This window comes from Urocitellus parryii, chromosome 2 (genome assembly GCF_045843805.1).
Source record: "Urocitellus parryii isolate mUroPar1 chromosome 2, mUroPar1.hap1, whole genome shotgun sequence".
NCBI lineage: Eukaryota > Metazoa > Chordata > Mammalia > Rodentia > Sciuridae > Urocitellus > Urocitellus parryii.
Genome location: NC_135532.1, coordinates 32659163 through 32678519, shown reverse-complemented (window position 1 = coordinate 32678519; position 19357 = coordinate 32659163). Strand labels below are relative to the sequence as shown.

General features: G+C 34.0%; 1 protein-coding gene across 8 annotated transcripts in view; it reads left to right on the top strand.

The window, feature by feature from the left end:
• The window catches only part of Trpc4 (transient receptor potential cation channel subfamily C member 4), a 132769-nt gene that overhangs the window by 94884 nt on the left and 18528 nt on the right, over window positions 1-19357 (top strand). For all 8 annotated transcript variants that reach the window (XM_026413699.2, XM_077792392.1, XM_026413697.2 and 5 more), the window contains 2 exons: window positions 1704-1843; window positions 13437-13750. In XM_026413699.2, coding sequence (XP_026269484.1) covers window positions 1704-1843; window positions 13437-13750 — 454 coding nt within the window. The remainder of the gene's footprint in view (window positions 1-1703; window positions 1844-13436; window positions 13751-19357) is intronic.

The window sequence follows — 19357 nt, the reverse complement described above, 5'->3', positions numbered from 1 at the left end:
ATTGCCCCTGCTACACCCACAATTTTCGACCTTTCTTGGAAACCTGTGCCCCCAAAGTTTGTCTCCACACAGACTCTGGCTCCTCCTCAGTGGTTGCCAGCTCCTGCTTGCTGTCTGGTGTTAACCTGCTGATGGATGGGGAAGGGTAGACCAAGGCAGTCCTCTCTATATTGGGGTTGGAGATTGTCAGTGATCCGTATGCTGTTTCCACAGCAGTCGGATGTTTGAGAGCATGTACAGGACAGGGTTTTCTGTCCCTTTCCCAGTGATAGGAAACCTAAAAAGTTATTGGTGTAAACCTGAGGCCCACTGTACTTTCTTGTCTCTTGTCTCTGTCATAGTGCTAAATGTTTTGCTCTTCCAGAGAGAAGTGTCTGGTGAGAGCTGCATGCCTTTCCACAGAGGCAGCCGCTGTGTTCTTCCAGGCTTGGCTATAATCTTTCTTTTGAGCAGTGGGTAGGGCTGCATGGAAGAGCATGCCAGTAGAAGGAAACTCCTTGCATCTCTCTCCCCAGGGTTCTGTTGTCTCATGTGAGCCAGCATGCAGCTTTAAGAAGTTAGTTTAATCAATGTGGCTGCATTCTCTCTTGTATGGTGCCTCTCTATCTAGCCCCTCTATTCTCTGAGCTAAAGGATCATAACATGGTTCTTTTTGTAGTAATGTGCTTCTCTTTGAAGTTTATGCCCTATGATTTCTTACCTCTCTTATGAATGTATGAAAGTGATGATTTTTTATAGATAATCTGATTGATTGATTTATTGCTTTTAGAGTAAGGGCAATACTATTTCTAGCTTTTTCTGTTTTCAGCAGTTAGCAAATAAAATATTAAACATTTTAGATTCCAGATTATTATTCTTGGAGATATTTCATTGTTTGCTGATAGTAACATATTTAAAATATCATAAATTTATCTTTCAGTATTTCTCGATTCTAGATATTTTGATTTTTCTGTCATTATTGGGCTGCAAAGATAGCATTACATATTTTAATTATATTTAGGTTATGGGAATAAAATGATAATCTACACTGATATTTTATAAGCACTTCTTAGAAAATGGTGCACGTTAAAATAAAATACATTATATGTAAAGTATATTTATATTAAAATATAACCATAATAAAAGAAAGAGATTTATATTTTTTCTAGGTGTATCTTTGAAGCTATTGCTAGATTTAAATAATTTTGACAAACTAACATGAACGTTATACTCTTTTATCAAAGACTGAAATCAGATCTTTGAAGGTGCTAAATGCATAAAAATGCACAAAAGGATACCTTGATTAATTGTTTAAAACCAGTTGTGTTTGTTAGATATACTTTTTTTGTGAATTTTGAAGTCATTTTGACTTAGGAGAAGAATACACCTCAATGTATTTGCTTACAATAAAATGTCATGACATCTTCCATGAGAAAAATATATAGTTACACAGAAATTACAGTTCAATTAAAACTGTGCTTTTATGAATTTTTCAAATGGATAAAAGAAAGTGAAGCTGACCTAACAGAATTTTCTAGAATTAGATTAGTATCTTGGACGTCTGAAATATGTCTGAAACTCAATATTATTACCTATAAAAAAAGATTTTATACCAAATGTAACTTTTTTGCAGCTTCACAGTCTATAATTACTAAATTGCATATCTCTTTCTTCAGTGATTTGATTGAAAATCATACTCACAATGAACCTTTTTATAATTGCAGGTTTTATATGGGGAGAAATTAAACAGATGTGGGATGGAGGACTTCAAGATTACATCCATGATTGGTGGAATCTAATGGATTTTGTGATGAACTCCTTATATTTAGCAACAATCTCCTTGAAAATTGTTGCATTTGTAAAGGTAACTGTTATTTACATTGTTGGTAAAGCATAAGTTCTGATAACTAATGATATGCCTTTATTTTGATTGCTTTTGATTCTGTTAAAAATGTGCCAAAGGTTTGTATGTGATATTCATCAGCCCATGATTGTAACAGAGTTCAAATACATAGATATTGTATAATCTTTACTCAAAAAACACATTTTAAAAAGCCCTTAGAAATTATCTTCCAGTTTTCTTGCATCTAAATAACATAGTGCCTCAAAATTACTCCCAGTAGCTACTCTAGTTCCAATTCTTTCCACTTTTAAGGAAATACTACATCACATACCTATTTAAATTTTTTCAACCAAATCTCAGTTATAACTAATAGATAAAACTTCATAGACATCAAAATATTACTCTTTCAAAGCATTGAAATTGTTATTTCAGTTTAAACTAATAGGGTTTGATATAATTAGAGCAGAATATAATTTCTTTCACCTCTTCCCATTCAACATGACAGTGCTTGGAGTCTCACACATTCATTACTCCCCCAGATTTTGTACATCAATCTTATTGCCAACCACATAATTTTCATAAAACATTTTTGTTCTGCAATAACAATTGGAATTATTTTGTACTTGGAGGGACTTTTTTTCTCCCCTTTTCTCCCTTTGATTTTGCCTCTTTCCTTTTCTCCTCCTTTAAAAAATAATTTATTTCAAAATGATTAGTGAATTGGTTTTCAAAAAAACAACAAAGAGCATCTAATTGGGTATTACATGAATAATGCATGCAGTTTAATGATGTGAACTAGAAAATGCTAACGTGTAAGTGAACACTTATTCATTTAGTCTAGGTCTTAAAATAGTGGCCTGTGTCTTTGTGCCATATTCAGATCTGACAGGATCAAAAATGCCCAAAGTAAGAAAATTCATAGTTTTCAGCATTTGGCAAACTTCAAATGTTACCTCATCAACATACTAAGAAAAGTAAATTTCTATTAATTTTATGGAGAGAAAGCTATTTTAAGAGTAGAGACATATTTTCCTAATTTTACTTGTATGCATTGATGCTAATGACCTTGAGCAGTTTATTAAGACAGTCAAAGAAAATTTCTTATCTATAAAGTCATTTTAGACCTCCTTCTACTAAAAATTAATGTATATGGGTTTTTATTTTGGTGCCCCAAGTTATCATAATATTCTGGGACTATCTGACAATAGCAATTCTTCTCAAACTTCAAGATGCATAAGAATCACCAGGAGGGCTCACAATACACAGATTCCTTTTCTCCCTCCCCATATTTAAAATTAGGAATATTAAGTCAGGAGTCAAATTTACATTTATGCCAAATTTCTAGACAATACTTACAGAAGTAAATAAACTAGGAAAGTGCTTCATTGAAAAATTTTTAATTTTCATTTTAAATTTCAATTTACATATGATATTAGTACATCTTTATGAGGCTCAGTGCAATATTTCAATACATGAATATAATATGTATTGAGAAAATCAGGATAATTATCATTTCTATCTCCTTGTCAATGCTATTTGGAGACTTCAAGCAGTTCTTTTTCAATTCTCCACAAAAGATATATTATTGTAAACTGTGGAAACCTTACCGTGGTGTCAAACACCAGAACTTATTTCTCCTCTCAAATTGTATTTTGGTGTCTGTTATCCCATCCCACATTCCTATATTCCCCCTATCTCCCTATTGTACTTTCTTCTACTTTCACTTTAACTTTTTTAGCTTTTATATAAGAGAAAACATATTATACTTGTCTTTCTGTGTCTGCTTTATTTCACTTAGTATAATGTCCTCCAGTTCCATCAAGGTTGCTGCAAATAATAAAATTCCATTAGTTTTTATGACTGAGCAATATGCTATTGTGAATTTATACTGCATTTTGTACATACATTCATCTGTCAATGGATGCCTCAATTTCATATGTTAGCTATTGTTAATAGCGTTGCAATAAATATGAGAGTGCAGGTATTTTTTTGATATTTTGATTTCATATCCTTTCAATACATACTCAGAAGTGGTTTGGATTGATCATAAGGTAGATTTATTTTTAGTTTTTTGAGGGACCACCATACTATTCTCTGTAATGGCTACATTGACTTACATTCCCATCAGCAAATATATAAGAGCTCTCTTTTGTCTGTATCTTCATAACGGATTATGTTTTGCTTTTTTAATAGTAGGTGTTCTGACTAAGGTAAAATAATATCTCATTTGGTTTTGATTTGCATTTCTGTGATAATTAGTGATGTAGACCATTTTACATTTGTTGTTGCATTTCTTCTTTTGATAAATGTCATATGCCCATTTAAAAAATTGGATTGCTTTTTAGAGTTTAAGGTGGACACTTTGAAGAGCATTGTGTTGTATGATCTCAAAGAAGTGTAGGGTTGAGTCCTAAAGAAACCCACTCATTTCTTATAGAGAATGTTTAAACTACACATTTGATATTTACATGGTGTTTACATACAGTGTATATATTTTATTATATATGAGAACTCTGGCACATGGTGTGGACATGAACAGATACAAATGGATGCTCATGGATTTTTTTTTGCCTCAAGACTTTAGATATGGGATTTCAATTTACTTAAAATGTTGTAAATTCTGCACAGACAAAATATATTTCACTATAAAACTACTGCAGGGAAGCTTTATATTTGGAATAAACCCACTTACCTCAAGTGGTGAAGAAGGAAGGGGTAGCAGGGAAAAAATATTTATGGGGTAGGATCCAGCAACTACTGTAAGTGAAGATGACCTAAGGAGAATGAAATCTTCAGGACATATATTGCTTTCCTGCATACTAGTCATTGAAGTTCAGCAATGGTTACAACTATTAATTATGAAGTGTTCTTTGAATGACTTGCACAATGAGTGTGTTTGAGTCATGTGAGTATACTTAATGGCATGCAATGGTATACTTAATGGTATACAAAATCACATTTCCTGGGCTCATTTCTTTACCCCATCACTTACTCGTTGAGTGACCTTGGATTTGTTTCTTCATCTCTCTTCGTCTCATCTATAAAATAAGGAAAATAATAGTTTCTACCTTATGCTGTCAGTAGGAGATGTAAATGAATTGATAGAAGCACTCAATATCAGTGTCTTTTCCTTTTACTCCTGTCTTCTTCCTCATATATTAAGAGTCCATTTGTAATGTTTTAAATGTCTTTTACTTCATTTTAGTTTAAAAAGAGTTTGAACTCCTGATTCACACTTGTCTTTATCATGTCTAACCCATGTACCTGAGGCAAATTATTTAATGCAGGTCTCAATTTTACTATTTGTAAAGTGTTGATAGTAACCCAAAGAACACATACAATGGGAGTCTGTGCTGTCATACTGACCCACTGACTCGTCCTTCCTTACCTTAGATTCTGGTAAAATTAAGGCAAGCAACTGCCACACGGCTAAACAGCTGATTCTATCAATAAGCTTTATTGGTACGCACTAAGAAACCAGCTTTGGATTTGATTTCTGAGAATGTAAGATTTCCTGAGATGTAGCATCTGCTCACAGTCAGGTGGGTGAAGGACAAATGCCTATATAAAGAGCCTCTTGCAATGTATTGAGGTCTAGAACAGGGGTAATGGTAGCATCAAAGAAGGGATGAAACAGTGTTGGAAGTATAATGGGATGGAAGGGAAATATATAGAGGATAGAGAAAGTGAACATCTGTCATGCTCATGAACATGCAAGAGCATTTGACAGAGAAAAGGCACAATGGGAAAATTCCAAAATAAATAAAGCAGAATTCCATATGAGACATTATCTTGGAAATGGGGACAGGAAGAGGATGAGAACTACTATCTACATTCTGATATAGAATTTAAGCCTGACTCTATAAATGGTTGAGATCCATTAATGATATTTAAACAGAAAAAATCATTCAAATAATGATGAATTCCTGAAATATAGCAGTGTACATAAGGAAATTAATAGAATGTTGAATTTGAGAAAAGTTTAGGAGGTAACATCATCAAGACAGGTGATTTATTAATGATAAAGTATGAGGTTGATGACATAATTTTAATATTGCTCCCTAGTAAATAATAGACATCTCTGTGCTTCAGACAAGATTAGCAAAAGGTTATAACTAGGACTTCTGTTGGCATTTTACTGGTTCAACCTGATATCCAAGCATGCATAAACAGGAAAAAATAATTGAAAAATAGGTCTTTTTGGAATCAGAAACAAAAACAGTCATCTTGTCTTTCCTTTCTGTAATTGTGATGTTCAGATGGAGAACCCTTTAGAATAGTCCTGGCCATAGTGGCCACACATATTTAATTGGTCTACTGTATTAGTCTGTTCATGGTGTCATCATAAATGTCATAGATTGAGTGATTGAAAAAACAGAATTGATTTTCCACAGTTCAGGAGGCTTGAAGCCTGAGAGAAAAGGTACAAGCATGGCTGGTTTCTGGTGAGGGCTCTCTTCCTGGCTTATAAATAGTCAACTTCTCCTTGTGTCTTCACATGACAGGAAGAGAGAAACAGAGAGACAGAGACAGAGAAAGAGAACATGCAAGTTATCCAAAGTCACTTCTTAAGAAGGCACTAGTCCCACCATGAGCATCACACCTTTATGACTTCATCTGAAACTAATTAAATCCAAAAGGTTCCATCTCAAAATATCATCACACTCTAGGGAAGCAACATTTGGATTGGAGAGAAGGGGACAATCAGACCGTGGCATTTAACTTTTGCAATTCATCCACTGGAAGGGGCGGATTCTAAAATGCACACAAAATATCCTATGTTAGTCAGCTTTCCATTACTATAACTAATATCTGAGATAAATTAATAAATAGAGATGAAAAAAGGTTTATTTTGGCTCATAGTTTGAAGGTCTCAGTAAATTATCAATTCTCCTGTTGCCTTGGATTTGTGGTGCATCAGTACATTACTACAGAAAGAGGAGAGCAGAGGAGAGCAAAACCACTCCCCTCATGGCTGGGAATTAAAAGAGAAAGAGGAAGAGAATGGCAGGGTGTCCCACAGTCCTTTTCAAAGATATGTTTCCAAGGACTCAAGTCTTCTCAGTAGGCCCTGCATTCCAAAGTTTCACAATCTCTTAATAACACCACAGACTGGGGGCCATGTCTTTAACACATAGACTTTTAGGGGACACTCAAGATCCACACTGCAGCTCAGTCCTGCTAACCAAGGCCATGGCTGAGTTTGGATTCTGAAACCATAGTTGACATGGCTACAGCATATATCACTTCTTACTCCTGTTTTTTGGAGCAAGTTACTTAATCTGTGCTTCAAATTTCTTTTCTGTAAAACAATAATACTAATCAGTCCTGATAGAATATTTATGAAGATTAAATCAATAAACTTCAATGCCATAAGAGAGAACCTAATATAAATATCCACTAGTAGCCTTTAATTTGAATATTCAATACAATAGCATCATATTGTGCAAAGACACAGCATAGAAATATATGACTTCGACATTCTCCTCCTCACATGCAATGTTTTATGGTGCTTCCTTTAATACTTTGATTCTTTAGCACTTTACAGCTCATGGATTGTGAATTTTTTTCATTAAATATACTTCTAATTATCAAGACGAAAATTTTTCAATCATTTCCTATTCTCGCTATATAGAAATGTTAGTTAATCAGGAGGTTGTTGATGCCTGGGGACACAATTTTCAATGTTCCTTCAGCTTCATTAGGGCTGGTTAACTCCTAAATAATACCTAGCCCATTTTCCATATAGAACTTGTCACTTAAATATTTATTTCAGTTCTTTGAAAAGAATGAGTAAATTTCTATATCTTTTTACTGTGCAATTTAAATATTTTCAAAAATCAGAATTATGAATAAAAGCATTTAACAGGATGGATTTTTTTAAAGAGAGAGAGAATTTTAATATTTTTTTTAGTTTTCAGCGTACACAACATCTTTTGTAGGATGAATTTTTAATAACATCATTCTTTTAAACAGTTCTAACTGTATATTTCATTGATTCTTCCTATTGTCAGAGATTAAAAAGGGACAAATATTATTGTTTCCCATCTCGTAAGTGATATAACAAGGCTACTCCTGGAAGTATTGGGCTTCCTAAAATGTTCTTTTGTTCTATGGAAGAGAGCTGAAGAGATTTGAATCCCAGTTGTTTAATCTAGAATTATCTACTAGAAGAAAAAGTCCTTTGACTTCACATTGCCTTTCACTACATAATTATCTATAGAAAATAAAAAGTTTCCACCTTGAAAATTTACATTAAAACTAATATATGAATTCTATTTATTCTCATAAATGTGTTAGTCAGCTTTCTAACACTACAATAAACACCAGGAGCAATCAGCTCGTAAAGAGAAAAGGTTTATTTTGGCTCACAGTTTTGGAGATTTCAGTCCACGTCTATTGATGGTGCTGTTATGTATCATGGCAGGGAGTGTATGGAGGAGCAAACTCTTTATGACTGGAAGTGAAAGAAAAGAAGAGACCACAATCTCCTTCAATAGCATGCCTCTCAGTGACCTGAAATTGCCTACTGGTCCCCCATTCTACTGGCTCTACCACCTCCCAATAATGCGAGGCTGGAGACCAGTTTTTTAATACATTGGCCTTTGGGAGACATTCCAGATCCAAATGATAGCATAAATACTTTTATAATATATCCCTGTAAGTTTTATCCATTTTGATTGATTGCATAAGTACGCATTAGATATTATAAGAGAACATGAAGATGAACCAACATATTTTCCCATATTCAAGGACCTCATTGTCTAATACTGTGATTAAATGCAAGGTCTTCATGACGTGGCTCTACCACCTCTCAGGCTCATCTTATGTTCGTAAAGCCTTTGTGTTCCAGGTATAGCAAGCTACTCTCATTTATACAAGGAAACACCACACTTTGGTGTATACCTATGATTCTTCTGCCTACCGTGCTTTTGGAGTTTCTAACATAAAATGCTCTACTAGATGTTGAGCATATGAGAATGCATTAGATGAAGTTCCTTGCAGAAAAAACTGACCAATAACTCCAGGTGACATATCCTATTATATTGATCTACAAAAGGAGCAGTTAGTTCTCTTAGAAAGGAATCTGTATAGAAAGGAAGTATGTGGCAAAGTCACAGAATGTTAGGAGTAGAATGAAAAAAACAAATACTTGCGAGGAAAAGGGAGACAGGAATTGATGTTTCTAGAAAAGATAGTGGTGATTGAACAGCTCTTAATTTGTCCCTCAAGATTATTCTACAATATATGGCTACCAGCTTTGGTCCATTATGATTCCAGCGTCCACTCATCTCTGGTGAGAGAGCACTTTTCAAAAGAAAGATTAGCATTACTGGATTCATGTCTGTCTTCTTCATATATTCTAAATCCATGGCTGTACCTTCCTTTGTTACCACTGCAAACTCTGAAGATAGTGCTTGATACAGAATAGGCATGCAGCATATACCTGCTGAATGAATAAAAGCTGAGCAGTTGAAATGATTACAATTTAAATTCATTCTGTGCAAAGGTTCCAGCATTGATAGAAAGGCATTTCAATAAGGATATGTGGCTCATTTGAAGAATTGCTAGCTCTAAAATTTTGACCTGGGGTATTAGGAACCTAATTGGGGACAGTGGTGGGTCAATTGTAAAAGGAAGTTAGAAAACACATTCCAGAAGCTTTCTGTGACCTGTTCAAAAGTCAAAATGTCATCTGGAAGACAATGCAGTCATTGAAGAATATTAATGATATGGTCTGATTTTCTCCTTGAAGAGGTCACTTTTGAGGAAATAGAGGATTGAAGAGATAAAGTTTAAATCTGGGAGAATAGTTGGGAAGATATCAGAATAACAGAGAGAGAAAAAGAACTGCTTGAAGTCAGTGAGGATATAATGAAGAAAAGAATACGTAGAAGATTTGTATTTAGATACTGGGATTTTGGAAGGGCAGATTTGAGGATGAGCAGGAAATTCTGAACTGGATGATTTCCTCCTGTTCATTAATTAAGATCAGCAGATATAAAACCAGAAAGTTTGAAGAAAAGGTAATAAGTTCCTTCTATAGTCTGTGAGTTTGAGATGCCTCTGATATACATATACATACATACATACACGAGCAGAAAAGTTGACCAGGCAGTAGAATATAAACTATGTGAGCAGTCAGATTTGGAGATGTAAAGTTGGGGTCAAAACTAAAAACTGAATCATGAAGCCAGCATGGTGGCCCATACATCCTATCTCAGTTACCAGGGAGGCTGAATCAGGAGAATTACTTGAACCCAGGAGTTTGAGACCATGAATTTAAGACCAGCCTGGGCTGAGAAGAACCCTGTCTAAAACAGAAAAAGATGGAAATCTGAAATAAAATCAAAGAAAACACCCAGGGAGAGTTGGTGGAATGAGATGAAAAGTAAACTCAACTGTTCAATTTAAGGTAGAGGAACCTGCCAACAATCACCAATAAGCACAGAATCAAAGAAGCAAACATGAAAAGTGAGTATAAATTCTACTTTAAAAACTTCTTAGATAATTAAATAATTATATAAATAATTAAATAATCAAATAATTAAATTAATTTTTAAGTAATTAAATGATTAAATTAATATTTAGATACTAAAGATTAGAAATTACAAGTTAATATTTTAATTCTCCAATAATAGATGGGGAGAAATAAATTTAATGAATAAAGAATTACAATTATTTTATACACATACAAAGAACATCATGGTTTATAAGAATTTTTTTAATTTCATAAAACAAAGACTATATTTAAAAGCCTGAGAAAATGTATATATGAATGACAAATTTAAAACAAAGCTTAATAGAACAAAATCAAGAAGTAATCACTCAATGTTTATATCTCTATTTATCCCTAACAGTTTCTGGATCAGAAAACAGACAAATTATTTGCTTACAGTGTAACCTTATCATCAGTTCCCCACATCCACCACCCCCACCCTGAGGACATGGACAGAGCCAGATGCACTCTGTGCGTACCAGAGATTTGTACCACCAGAGAGGAAATATGTAATTATGAATCTCAGAATTTATATGATGCAGCTGAGCAAGCTGCCCATCTTTCCCCTAGAGAAGGAGAGAGAAAGACCTTAACTTTCTTAAGTAAATAAATTCTTTTTGGGGAGATGAAGGTCTCTAGATTTATTATCCTGAGAATGTAAGCAGATGGCACCAGAGGAGATATTTCTAAGTCTCTCAGGAAGTCTCTCTGTCTTTAACTTTCAAAAATTGTTTGCCATTCAAACATCATTTAACTCAGATAACAGGGATGTTTTGCTTAGAAAGCTTTGATTGTGCATAACGTGAACATATTCATGTTGCATTGTTCCCCAGCACTTATCAGAAGTGCTAGATTCTGGATCCAACTTGGATAATTATATTGGGGTAAAATCTAGCTTCTTACTATTTGTTAAGATTACCTCTTATGATTTTTTTGAGTCCCAGCTGAGTTAAATCACTAAGAAGGGCTCTATGCACAGTCGATCCACAGAAGAGCTGAACTCTATCACAATGTGATGAGGGATTATACATCTGACTGACTTGAGCTGCTGTGAAATTGTGAAATCTAGAGCAAGGTCCATCTTCCCTGGATTTAAATGATTCTGAAAATTTTGAAAAAAATATATATCACACACACATACTGTATCCATTCCTAGCTTCCTAAACCCCTTAATCACTTTCTCTTCTCCTAGGATGCTTTGTACTGATATTTAGAGAATTTTTATTATAATCAGTTGTACCTGTCCACATCACAGATCTATAAATACTTGATAGAATAAAATGCATATGCAGCATATTGCATTAAATGTTGTGAGAAATTCAAAGAAAATGAATGCATCCTTAAGGACACTTCCTGTTTCATATTTTGTTTCTGTTAAGATATATTCCTAAGCTATATTAAAAGGTTTAACAAAAAACAGAATGAACAATTGACATAATGGGAATTGTTCTCTACTTAAATGTTTATGTCTTTCAAGAAAGAAGTGAAGAAAGAAAGGAGAATGTGATTGATCCCTGTATTTGAATGAAAAGGTAGCATCATTTAGAGGGGAGCTAAGTAGAAAGAATTAGGTAGTGTTTGGTACCCTGAGCTCACACCCTAGTATATGTTAGATTTATAAGATGAACATCTTAACTGTTTTTTTTCTGCATCTCTATCATTAGCTATTTTATGGTGAAGGCATGCATGGGGATATTCAAGACCATTTATCAGGATTTAAAAGAAGAAAATAATTTTCTTCTAATTCAAACTTAATTGTCTTAAATTGTCAGTCCAGCAAAAGCCCAAGAATTGAATAACATCAAGAGCTTGAGATGTGTCCCCTGACCTAGGGAGAATTTAAAAAAAATACTATCTATTAGATTCAAGGTGAATTAATTGATTAATAAATGTCAAGATCTTTCAGGTGGATTCATTATGAAAATATTCTCATGGAACTTAGATAGAAATAGAACTTCTTATACTGTTTTAATGATGTTTATGAAAAAGAGAATTTAATTTTGTTCAGTTTTAATATCAATTTAATTATAGTTTCATATCTCAATATTTCAAAAGCATATTTGGCTCTTTTAAAGGATGCACATTTATCTCAATAATACAGGGATGAATTTTGTTGTGCCTTTTATATGGTTTAATATCCACAATCATTCAAAACTGGCATTTTAATCAATTGCCTTATGTTTTTAGAAAATTTTCTGGGCAAATTTTAAATTGGCAAGATGGGCCCAGTGGCACACACCTGTAATCCCAGCAGCTGGGGAGGCTGGGAGAGGAGGATTGCGAGTTCAAAACCAGCCTCAGCAAAAGCAAGGCACTAAGCAACTCAGTGAGACCCTGTCTCTAAATTAAATACAAAATAGGGCTGAGGATATGGCTCAGTGGTAGAGTGCCCGAGTTCAATCCCTGATACCCCCAAAAATAAAATAAATTTTTAAATTGGCAAGTATTTTTCTCAAACATTTTATCTAATTAGCTAATCTAAGTTCAGAATTTCCTATATATTAAATATTTTTAAATGGCAATTCAATAACCACCAATAGAATTTTAACTTAGGTTGTATTTCCATTTAAGATATTTCAGGCACAAAGCACTGATATTTATCCCCTATTTGACATTACTGTTTCCAAAGCAATAGAGGACTACTACAGTCATTCATTCATATATAATTTGTATCCACATGTATTCCTCTAGAATTGGCAACTATTTCAAATATTACAAGTAAGGTCATTGATTATTTTGTACAAAACTTAACTTTTTTAAAAAATAATGTAGTTTGCGTTGCTATCTTGATATTGCTGTTTTCCCAATATAAAATCTGATTTTCCCCTACCTTCTTTCTTTTCTTTTCTTAAAGTTCCATGGGAAAATTCAAAGACAGCTAGAATTAACGTATTGACAATAATCACAAATAACAAGGACAGACTTAGAAGGCACTTTGGTTAAAACATATAAATTAATAAACTGTTATTTTTGTGTTGATAGTCATAGAGGACATCAGCTTCCAGACAATAAGCCATTTGTGCTGGGTCACCTAAAAAACATACCAGGTCTGAATCTGATGTATTCGTAAGCATGTGTTTGTTTTACATCTCCGTATTTCTCTGTTTTCTCCAGTACAGTGCTCTTAACCCACGAGAATCATGGGACATGTGGCATCCCACTCTGGTTGCTGAGGCTTTATTTGCTATTGCAAACATCTTCAGTTCCCTGCGTCTGATCTCACTTTTTACTGCAAATTCTCACCTGGGACCTCTACAAATATCTCTGGGAAGAATGCTCCTGGACATTTTGAAGTTTCTATTCATATACTGCCTTGTGCTGCTAGCATTTGCAAATGGCTTAAATCAGTTGTACTTCTATTATGAAGAAACCAAAGGATTAAGCTGCAAAGGCATACGATGTGAAAAGCAGAATAATGCATTTTCAACGTAAGTTGGATAGCTGTTTCCATTGGTAACATGGGAGAAAATATACAGTATTGGAAAATCCATGACAAATTATTGCAAAAAAAATGGAGAATGAAAATTATGCATAAAGCAGAAAATAGAATTAACATGGCTTTGAATTGGAATGAGTCCTTCTGACATTAAAATTAAAAAAAAAAATACCTGGTACATTTATTTTAAGATTTAGCAAATCCTCTTTTCTTTTAAATGACCTCATGTAAAAGAAAGTTATATATACTGCTTTAAAATGTGGGATAATTAAGGAATATGATTGACAGATTGCAAGAACATTAAATGTAGAATATATCTAAAATCAATCATAATAGAAAATACAAGAGTTTTTATGTTTCTTCATGTGTTTCCCTTGTGCTGAAGTCCTTTTGTTTTCTAGTTCCCACACAAAAGATTAAGCATCTAATGCAACGTGGAAAACCCAGATAAACCTAACCATTATTATTCACATGTCCATCTCCTGCAATTTTCACAATCAGGTTTGCTGATAGCATAGGCCCCCGAGCCCAGTGACTCCCTATAGCTTTCACAGAGTACCCCTATGCTTTTTTGTGCCATTCCCTTCCCACTTGGATAAAAAGATGGTTAATTATCAGATTGAGAAGCTCGATGCTTTTCCAATACACGATATTCACTTGTGAACACGGGTATTTCAAACATGACTCTAAAAGTATGACCTTATTCATGGGCCATGATATAACTTTATCGACTGTAAGAGAAGACAGCAGTTTCTCGGTTGGGAAGAAATCAATGGTTTCACATCAACTAAACCACTTATAGCTAAAATGCTCTCATTGGTTTAATCCCACATCTGTTTCATTTTTGATCCTGATATTTAAAACTCCATTTTAATTAACAAACATCTGTTTTATGTGCACATAAAATTTTAATCTCAGCCTTAGCTACTTCAGCCCCTTTCAGAAATAGATTTGATGCAAACCAGGAATCGTAAACAAAGCACAAAATCATCCAGGCTTCCTCTTGTCCCTTCATCCTTTGTCTCCTGACTTGATGCTTCTGCTCTTAAGCAGCAGTCCCTCCCTAGCCAGCTCATTCAGCACTGTGGTCACCCTCTTCGTGCTCTTTTTGGGGAAGGAGGGATGAAAGGAAACCTCTTGTAGTAATGTCCTTGTTCCTTATAATCCTGGATGGCATCTTGGTTTCCAAGTTTGAACTTACCTTTCTTCCTTCATTTGTGGACCTTGATTTGCTAATTTGTCCAGGACAACTAGGACTAGAGGTTTACAATGGTCAGATTCCATCCACCTCTGTCTTCATCAATGAGAATTAGACCTCGAACCTTTAAAGATACACATTTGGCTGGTCTCCTGAATTTCTCATGGAAAGCACTTTTGCATGTTCCCTCTTTCACAACTCTTTGTTACTTTGTTCTGCGTACCTGGACCAAAACTATTTTCCAAGACCTCTCCATATATATCTGTTGTCATATCCTTTTGGTTACTTTATTTGTCTACCAGAAGGAGCTCTCACCCAACACCTACAACTGTTCTACCTGCCCAGTTCTCTTTACTTCAGAGAAATGATCTAGTTTCAAGAGCAAGTCCTGCTCAACTTTCTACCCCCTCTGCAAACAATGATAAACCTAGCACTGTTCTGATGTATAATACCTTAAAATCCCAGGAAGCCCTTGCTCTTATTATTGGTTTCTTGGTAAATAACTCCACATTACAAACTATTTATAATATCAATACAAGAAGGTTGTGGCTAGACAAAGCTGATGCAAATATTTAATATAAATTGTAATACAAAAATAAATTTGTTGGTTGTTTAGATTATATATCATTTAAGTTTATCTATACCAATGGTTTCTTCCATTATCATGAACAATAACAGGTAAATTGTATATCTCAAATATTATATGCCCAAATTATTCATCCCAAATAAATCAAGTATTTATCTAAATTATTTTTTAGATAATGGAACATAACATCCCAAGCAACAATTTATTTTTTCTAGAAGATTTTCCTGAACTTATGTATATGCGTGCATGTGTGTGTGTACGTGTATGTACATATTCATATTTAAAACTCCCTGTATTATTAACAGAATTCACGAGGCCTAAGTTTCCTATCCTTTGTTGACATTTTTCAGCACAATTGATATCAATCATTATCAGTCATAGTGATACCCTCAAGGTTTCTGCTGTGCATCTTGTTTCTATACTTTTGCTGATCTTCAATTTTCCTTTTATAGTTTTGTATCTACCATTAAATTCAGGCTGTTTTTGTACTAGACACAATTTTGGAAATCTTATTCTATATAATGTTTAAAAAACATAATTCATGTCAATAACCTAAAACATCATCTACAATGTCATGTAATGTCACAGAAAATGGTAGCCACACTTCTTCTTTCCCTTATCATTGGTTGGAGGGTATTATCTTTCATTTATTTCATAAGGTTCCTACCTCTTCCAGTCAGGGTATAAACATATGCTGGAACTTTGAACACTGTATTTCCCATTAGCTGTCTCTCCTGTCTCTCTCCCTCATGTCATCCAAGGTACCCTAAGAAGACATCTTCTTTTCTCCCTCTCACTTATTCTTCATCCAATTGCAATTTGGCTTCTGTCTTTTTCACTCCTCTAAAACCATTCTAGAGCATATCTTCTAAGGTCTTCTTGTCACCGTTGCTGGTAGACATCAATCTCAGTGGGTCTCCTTAATTTTCCCCTATTTAGCATTTCCATTTATTAGAAATCTTGTCTTCCTTTTACTTTTATATTAACAATTTTCCACTTTACATTTTACTTTTCTAATTTTTTTTTCCATTTTGCTCCAAAACTATATTTCAATAACTGTCTTCGAATAGTAGTCTTCCTTAGGATATTAACCTCAGATACTCCTAAGAGTGTCCCTTTGAAAACTCCTCTATGCTTATGGATTTGGCCCAATAAGTCTAACTGGTGGCTTCCATATTCATGTGATCAACACAGATTCCTGTTCCCATGCCGTACGGTGTTTTTGACTGTCTGTTGGACACCTTGCCATACATGCCTCCTGAAGAAAACTAAACATCAACTGCAAGAACTCACCAGTCTCTCCCAAATTTCTCTCCAACTCCCTTTCTTAGTCAGTGTTACCACATTTCACCAAGAAACTGAAATGAAAAATTTGTGTTTTCTTTTTTTTTATTGATTGTTTAAAACATTACAGAGCTCATGATAAATCATCTTTCATACATTTGACTCAATTGAGCATGAGGAAAATTTGTGTTTTATACTAGATCTTTTCTTCCTCTATCCCTTCCACAGGTAATCAGTTATTAAATGATTATTCTGCTCTTTAGTGTCTTGGCACTAAAGCTCATGACCAAGTCCAAGTCCCCCTTCCTCTGGGTTCTGCCTTTTCTCCTATGTCTACCATCCTACTTCTTAAATGACCTTTCTAAACCCAAACCAGAGGCTCCCCTATGCAGGGTATCAGTATGGTTTCCCATTTCATACTACATGAAGCCACATCCCTTAGTGTGACATAGTAGGTCCTTCAGTGATATGCTCCATGTTTCCTTTCTTTCCCTCACCTTTCTTAATTCCCAAATGACAGCTTACTCTTCAACTTTGCCAGTTTATAAATCCCCCAGTACATCATATTCTTTCCTCATCCCAGACATGCTCTTGATTGCTCTCCAGCTTGGGAAAATTTCACACTTTTGTTCAAATTCCATATCAAATAGACCTTTCCCAGGATGCCTTTCTTGATCTCCTACTGGCTGTGAGCCCCCAGTGGACATAGACTATCATCTGTATCTTCTGTGTCTCTCTGTACATGTTCCCCCCAGCAAATGGCTCCTTCCTCCCCATCCTTTAATGCTTCCAGGTGGTTTTCTCATTAACATGAGAAGAGCTACAAGTCATAAAAAGACAAACTTTTGAGTCATTAAAATTATGCTATATACACTTAAGCCTATTGACCCTGGTAAGGGACTTTCTTACTAAAAGAAAGTCCTAGACTTCGTGACAAATATTATCACATTAAGAAAAATACTGTGTTGGAGTCAAAGTCCTAATAGTTGGAACTGGCCAATTGGGGTCACACTTGACTTGTTTCTGTATCACATTTTTCTTTGGTTGAAAATAAAGATAAAATATTCAGATGGGTGTTGTATTAATTTATATTTGCTCATCATTTTAGTCTCACAGGACAGAGGAAAACCTCGGCTGTGGAATACATTACCTTTTTACTTGTTGTCTTTCTCTCGTTGTAAATATTTAACCAGGGAACAAGCAAATGTTGAAATGTAGCAATTCAGAAATATCTTCAAAGGGCAAGAGATAAAATTTTGTATTTAGGAAAGCAGAGTCTTAACCCATACAAAGTTAGCCTTCGATTTAGCATTCAACCAGATTTTTGTGCTGTGTCAATTAAGTTGTGGCACTGTCTTGGGAAATTGCAGTCCTTCTCGCCCCACAGAACAAGGAAAATATTAGTCATATAAAGGCATTCTGAGATGTGATGAAACTAATGACTCTTAAATTTATGGGCAATGTTGGTCTCAATAGGTTTGAGAATCACTAATGATCAAAACATCTCTGGAAGTAATGGCTTTGAAATGTTAATCTAGATTTATTTTTTTAAGTTCCTCTAATAAAAGAAATAGTCATTTAGAAACACCTTAACGCCAGGGTCTTAAATTCATCTGAAAAGTAAATGTTTGTCTGAGGTGAAACTATTCTATAAATCTCACCAGAGATTCATTATACTGAAAGAAGGAAAATAAAAAGAAAGAATAAAATTGATAGTTAATAACAAAATATAATTTTACTTTGAATTTCCCGTTTTTAAGTTCTAGTTGTAATACAAATTTTATAAAAGGAGTTACTAATGATCTCTAAGAACTACTAGTTCTTATTTAGACAGAAGCAAATAAATACTATTAAACCATATGAACCCATTTTATTCCGAATCATTGTCCTGCTTGGAAAAGTTGAAAAAACAAATATTGTGAATTTATGTGTAAACACTTAATATAATTTATTACATAATTTTTGCCGTTTAACTTGTAACTTTCCTTAAACTGCTATTCCTGCAGTTGAATTATGCTTTTTATATTCATAGTCAAAATACATACTATTTGGAATGATTATAGTTATTTCATATTCACTCCAAAGGATACCTGAAGGTTAATAAATATAAAGAACTTATGAGTTTGGGACAAATTTACTTTTTCTCAGGAAATTTCAAAGAATAAATTTGAGTGGACTTTGTATAGGTCAATGAATTAGAGTTTAACTCTCCTCAATATTATTAATGTGATATCTGGGTTGTCTTTAAACAATTTATCATTATCTCCTTACAAACAGGGTACAACATTCCTTGTTAGGACTAAAATTGATCATTTGTTACTTTATAATAATCTGTTATATCATTTACCAGCTCTAGACAAATTAAGTTTCAAGTTATAGTCCATGCTTTTACAATTATGTCAAAATAAACCCCAATATTAATATAACTAAAATAAAAATGCAACAAAAGAACAAATAAATAAGTTTTAGAAATTTAGTATCATGTCCTAAATTAATTAGTCAATTAAAATGTAAAATTGATTACTTTTTAA